At 41.9% G+C, this 6,198-nt stretch overlaps 1 protein-coding gene across 1 annotated transcript in view; it reads right to left on the bottom strand.

Moving 5' to 3' along the window:
- Positions 1 to 230: 230 nt before the first annotated feature.
- SCAMP1 (secretory carrier membrane protein 1) overlaps positions 231 to 6,198 on the bottom strand; it is a 33,244-nt gene continuing 27,276 nt past the window's right edge. The window contains exon 9 of the mRNA XM_070935836.1: positions 231 to 500. Within this exon, the coding sequence (XP_070791937.1) occupies positions 336 to 500 (165 nt within the window). The 3' untranslated portion in view covers positions 231 to 335. The remainder of the gene's footprint in view (positions 501 to 6,198) is intronic.

The raw sequence follows: 6,198 nt of genomic DNA, 5'->3' as shown, positions 1-6,198 counted from the left end.
GAACAGCTGCACGGAGAGTGATACACACCATGGAAAAACAAAATTGAAGCTAAACTTGCTGTATGAATTTTAAAGCTACTGTTCTAATTTTCATCAAATATCACGTACCTCCAAAAAATATGGAGAAGAAAAGTAACTATTGTAAGCTAGTAGTGTAGCTAGGAAGAACTTCTCATTAAAAAATTCTAAAAGGAATGAAATAAACTTTTTTTTTTCTGTCTTAGCCCATGCACAGCTGAAAAGACATACATGCTGTGTGCATTTTTAACATAAGTCTTTAGGGACTGGAAAATAAAGTACAGCCAGAAATTTGTAATGTGTTTCATCTCTTTTGTCTATATTTGATTACCCTTGAAAGCATTTTGAGCAGCACTGGTTGCTGCTGTTGAGGCAGCATTTGCTGCAGCAGTTTGTACAGTTTTGTTGGACATCACACCCGTTGCAAATTCTTGCTGGGCCTTCTCAAAACTTGCTCCAGTTGTACGGTATAAACCATGTACCTATAAAGAAGTCCAAAGAGAAAATTTGAGGCATGATTCAGGACATAATCATTATACAGAGGTTAACCAAAAGTTTTAGGTCCCCAATTAAAAGAACCTGAATTTTCAGTCACCACTTTCAGTCATGGCACAAATTTCGAGGTGTCCTACAATATTTACAGACATTGCAAACTCTGATGTCTCTTCTTTATCCAATGTTCTTCTTTTTTACAAAGCATAATAAGTTGCATCATTTGCTTAATAATGATACCGCATATATGACACAGTGGTGTCAAAATGACTTGTTATAAACACCACTGTATTAAATTGCATTCTAACTAAGGTAAAGGAGTCCCTGTGGGTTTTACTCTGCTAGTCGTAGCCAACTTTAGAGGATGGTGCTCATCTCTCCTTCTAAGCTAGCACTGTCCAAAGACGCTTTCATGGTCATATGGGTCAGCATGAAATCAAGTCGCAGTACAGAGCATGTGGCAAAACACTGAGTATTGTTACTCTCCCACCAAAGTGGTACCTATTTATCTACTTGCATTTACATGCTTTTGAACTGCTAGTCTGGCAGGAGCTGAGGCAAGTGATGGGAGCTCAGTCTGTCATGTAGTGGTAGAACTCGAATCACCTGAGTTTCTCCGGCATCTTTTAAGCCACTGAGCCACCATGCATCCTAAGTAAAACCAAATAAATAAAACTATGTCTTGACATATATATGTGAATAGGAGTATATTAGATTTCTATGCACACCAATTTTCATGGATAGAAGTTATTATGGTTCAAATAAACATTCTATATGGCTCTTTTAGATCATAATGATAAATTAAAGAGAATGAAGATTACAAGTAAGAAAATGGTTAAGGGCCTAGTACTGTGATGGCGAACCTAAGGCATGTGTGCCACAGGTGGCACCCGGAGCCATATCTGTGGGCACGCGAGCGTTGCCCTGGCTCAGCTCCAGCATGCATGCACACACCGGCCAGCTGATTTTTGAGCCTTCTGAGCCCGTCGGAAGTCAGGAAACGCACCATTTCCAGCCTCTGGAGGGCCTCTGGAGGGGTGGGGAAGGCCATTTTCGCCCTCCCCAGGCTTCAAGAAAGCCTCTGGAACCTGGGGAGGGCAAAAAAATGGGCTTACTGGTAACCTTTTTGCCGTCATGTATCAAAAGTGGGAGGGCACGGGGGTCATTGAATTATGAATGTGGGCATGCATGCGCACAACCCCCCAGCACAACCCCCACTTTTGGCACGCTACGGCAAAAAGGTCAGCCATCACTGGCCTAGTAAGTTCTGCCTGCTGAGCAAATAGATGGATCTGAGAAACCATGAAAAAAATTCACCAAGCACAAAGAGCAATTTAACTGAAATCTTTTGATAGAAAGATTTGAAATAATCAAATCAAATAATTTAATATGCATAGGGCTAAGCTAGGAAAGCCAAACTAGAACAATATTCCTTTAGTATCTTTGAGGAAGAATGGACTTCTTGCCAAATTTAAAAGCACAAAAATATTTCTAATTACCTATAACTTTAAGAGTATTCAGTTAAGGGCTGAAGAATAGTAAAAGAATATTCAATAACATACTATAGTCACAATTAAGATTGCAATTCTAAATATGTTTATAGGAGAATAAGTCTTACTGAACTTAATAAGGCTTGCTTCTAGGCAAATTACCGTAACAGGCTCCGACTCAACCCTTCCAAGACCGAGTGGCTGTGGCTTCCGGCGTCCCGATATAGCCAGCTGGTACCATCGCTGGCTATTGGGGGCGAGTTATTGGCCCCCACGGATAGGGCTCGCAACTTGGGCGTCCTCCTGGATGCACGGCTGTCTTTAGAAGAGCATATGACGGCCGTGGCCAGGGGGGCTTTTTATCAGGTCCGCCTGATTCGCCAGTTGCGTCCCTTTCTGGATCGGGATTCCTTACGCACAGTCATTCAGGCACTCGTCACCTCCCGCCTGGACTACTGTAATGCTCTCTACATGGGGCTCCCCTTGAGGAGTACCCGGAGGCTCCAACTGGTGCAGAATGCGGCCGCGCGGGGGATTATGGGAGCGAGGGGTCGCTCCCATGTGACACCTCTCCTGTGTGAGCTGCATTGGCTTCCAGTGGTCTTCCGGGTGCGCTTCAAGGTGTTGGTTACCACCTTTAAAGCGCTCCATGGCATAGGACCTGGGTACTTGCGGGACTGCCTTCTGCCGATAGCCTCCCACCGTCCAGTACGCTCCCACAGAGAGGGACTCCTCAGGGTGCCGTCGGCCAGGCAATGTCGGCTGGCGACCCCCAGGGGGAGGGCCTTCTCTGTGGCAGCCCCCGCCCTCTGGAACGATTTGCCCCCGGAGATAAGAAGGATATCGGATCTTCGGGTCTTTCGCCGAGCCCTGAAAACTCTTCTTTTCCAGCAAGCAGGGCTGACGTGAACCCCGCCCCCCTTTTTTAGTTTTTAATGGTTATTAATTGTTTAGTTTTAATTTGTTAATGGGTTTTAATTCGCACTGTTTTAATTCGGGCCAAAGTATATAATTCTTTTAATTAATTTTAAATTTTGTATTGTTATGTATTTTAGTTTTGGCTGTGCACCGCCCTGAGTCCACTAGGAGAAGGGCGGTATATAAATTGAATAAATAAATTTTTCGGAATATTAGATGCTCCGGAGTATAAGACGCACATTAGTTTTTAGGGAGGAAAACAAGAAAAAAAAAATTCTGCCTCTGCCTACCAGCATCCATCGGTATTCATTTGGCTAGCATCCTTGCAGCAAACAGCAAACAGCCTGGTCAACTTCAGCATGTGATCGCAGCCTGATTCAGCAAGAGCAACTGATTGGCAGTTACACCAGCCTTCCGGAATACAGCCTATCACCTGTTCCAGGCTGCAGGGATTGCCACTGCCCATTGCTGCCCCCGTGCGTCACATTTTTGGCCTCCGCGCATCACATTTTTGGCCTCTGCGCATCGCGTCTTCGGCCTCCACACACTCCATTTTAGACCCGTTCCAGGATTGCCACAGCACATCGCCGATCCATGCCGCTTGGAACTGGCCGAAAATGCAATGCATGGAGGCGGCAATGTGCTGTGGCAATTCCCAAAGCCTGGAACGGGTCTAAAACGGGGCGTGCAGAAGCCCAAAATGCGATGTGCAGAGGCCAAAAACGCAACGCATGGAGGCAGCGATGTGCTGTGGTGATCCCCGCAGCCTGGAATGGGTTTAAAATGGAGTGTGCAGAGGCTGAAAATGCAACACGCGGAGACAGAAAATGGCCGAAGGGTGGGGGCTGGTGGGCCTTTGGCAACATTCGGTGTATAAGACGCACAGACATTTCCACCAACATTTGGGGGTGAGGGAAGTGCGTCTTATACTGTGAAAAATACAATAGTTTAGAATTGCAGCATAAAGCAATACAATGAGATTACAATAGTATTTTTCCATGAATTATGAAAGCTGTTTTAGGCCAACAACAATTAATTATAATAAACTAAAAGAAAAGAAAAAAAAAGAGGATGGTAGAGGACAGGAAGGCCTGGAGGAACGTTGTCCATGGGGTCGCGATGGGTCGGAAATGACTTCGCAACTAACAACAAAAAAGGAAATGAAACCTTTTAAAACTACAAATCTAAGTTATCAACAGTTTCTTGAACACGCTGGCTGAAAGTTAACAGATTAATGCTTGAAGTCAGTACTTGGCAAAGAGAAAAATATTCCCTAATAATTTTTTAGTTCCAACTTATTTGAAGATTTTTTTAGCTATTTAAAATACTGTTGATATTTCAAATCACAGGACTAAGGGTTTTTTTTTCCTTTTCTTTTTCTGCCCTATGATATTATCTATGACAGAAGATAAGTCTAGTTGTAAACATAAACTATGACACCTAGTGGTAAATAAAAAGGCCACACAATATTTCATTGACATTGGTTATGATATAGTTGAAAAAAATGGAAACAGAATCTATTTATTTATTTATTGAATTTATATTTGAGGTATATCAGGTGGCAATTTCTGTTTGTTTGTTTGTTTGTTTGTTTGTTCATTCATTCATTCATTCATTCATTCATTCATTCATTCATTCATTCATTCAATTTGTATGCCGCCCCTCTCCGAAGATTCAGGGCGGCTCACAATGCATTTAAAATCATTATAAAAAACATTTAAAAATTAAAAACATTAAAACTCATTCACACCATGGCCGGATTTTGCCGGATCGCAAGAGCGAGATCAATGGCCCCAGGCTTGCTGGAAAAGCCAGGTCTTCAACGCTTTTTGGAAGGCCAATAGGGTGGGGATGGTCCGGACCTCAGGAGTTAACTTGTTCCAGAGAGCTGCGGCAGCCACAGAGAAGGCCCTCCCCCGCGGGCCTGCCAGCCGGCATTGTTTAGTTGACGGGACCCGGAGGAGACCAACTCTGTGGGATCTTACCGGTCGTTGGGAGTTATGCGGTAGAAGGTAGAAGCTGGTTTACCAGCTCTAAGCATTAAAATAAATGTAACATATATTATTAAAAACCTGGACTCAGATGCTGAGGAAGAGGCTCCAGCAGAACCTGTAGAATTCAACCCCAGGAGTCACAAAGCCAAGAATTATCTGAGGTTAATCAAACACAAGCACCCCAGATAGAGCAGTCAAGTGACAATGACTTTAGGACCACCTAGCCCCCCCATACAGTGAATAGAATGCAGAGCAGGGCAGAGCTGTTCTATGAGGCTCCTTGCCAAGCAAGAGAGAAAAACTTTGATTAAAGACAGCTGGCTGAAACCTGATTTAAGAGACAGACCTGACCCATTATTGGTTCATTGGAATCAAATATTTGATCTCTGGTGGCTCTTGCACAAGGTTCAATTGGACTCTGCTTGAGAAATTCTGGCCTCTGGACTAGCTGACAACCCTGATTTAGCTTTTAAAACCTTGGACTGAATTTAGTCTTTTGCATGCTGCTTTTAAAAGCAACCATTTTCAGAGACTCTGTTCATATTTGCATTTGTTGTCTGCTGTTATCTTCCTGATTTTAAGTAAACTGCTAATTACCATAGCAGCTGTATATGTGCATGTCCATTTGAAATAAGAAACAGGACATATATATTGCTTACCTTATTGAGGTGTCCATTTTTGTGGTCTCAAGATTCTTCAGAAAGTTTATGATTTAATGTTCAACTTTTGAGTCTTGCCAAGGGGTTTTTATTCCTCCGAATGAAATGTGATATTTTTATCCTATTCTGTTATTTCTTTCCATGTCTATTTGTTCTCACATGTAGGTTATTACTGCAGTTATTTCTTCAATTAAACATTAGTTAATATTTTTCCACTTACCATATTTTGAAACAGTAAATAAAAGCATGCGGAAATGAACAAATCCACAATCCTGACCAGAATGATGAAGACTACAGAGAGGGGATGGATAGGAAAACTCCTATGGCAAGAGTTCACACTTTTAAAACTGGATGTAACACATCTGGTTTCTAAATATTAAAATGCAGAATTTTTAAAGAAATACTGCAGGAAAGAACAAAAGTATTTTGTTGTTGTTGTGTATAATCTTTTGAAAAAATCCTTCAGCTCATAATGGGCTCTCTTCACAAGAGATCTTAAAATAAAACAAGCTCTAAATCAACCTAATTTGCTATTACTCATATTTTAAATTTAACAATGAAAGAAATCTATTTTATTTAGTTAATTTCTAAATATGGTATACCAAATATGAATAGTACCAAGAAAGA

This window comes from Pituophis catenifer, unplaced genomic scaffold (assembly GCF_029215685.1).
Source record: "Pituophis catenifer annectens isolate HBS135680 unplaced genomic scaffold, rPitCat1.0.hap2 SCAF_2, whole genome shotgun sequence".
NCBI lineage: Eukaryota > Metazoa > Chordata > Lepidosauria > Squamata > Colubridae > Pituophis > Pituophis catenifer.
This window is presented reverse-complemented; position numbering and strand designations above follow the sequence as displayed.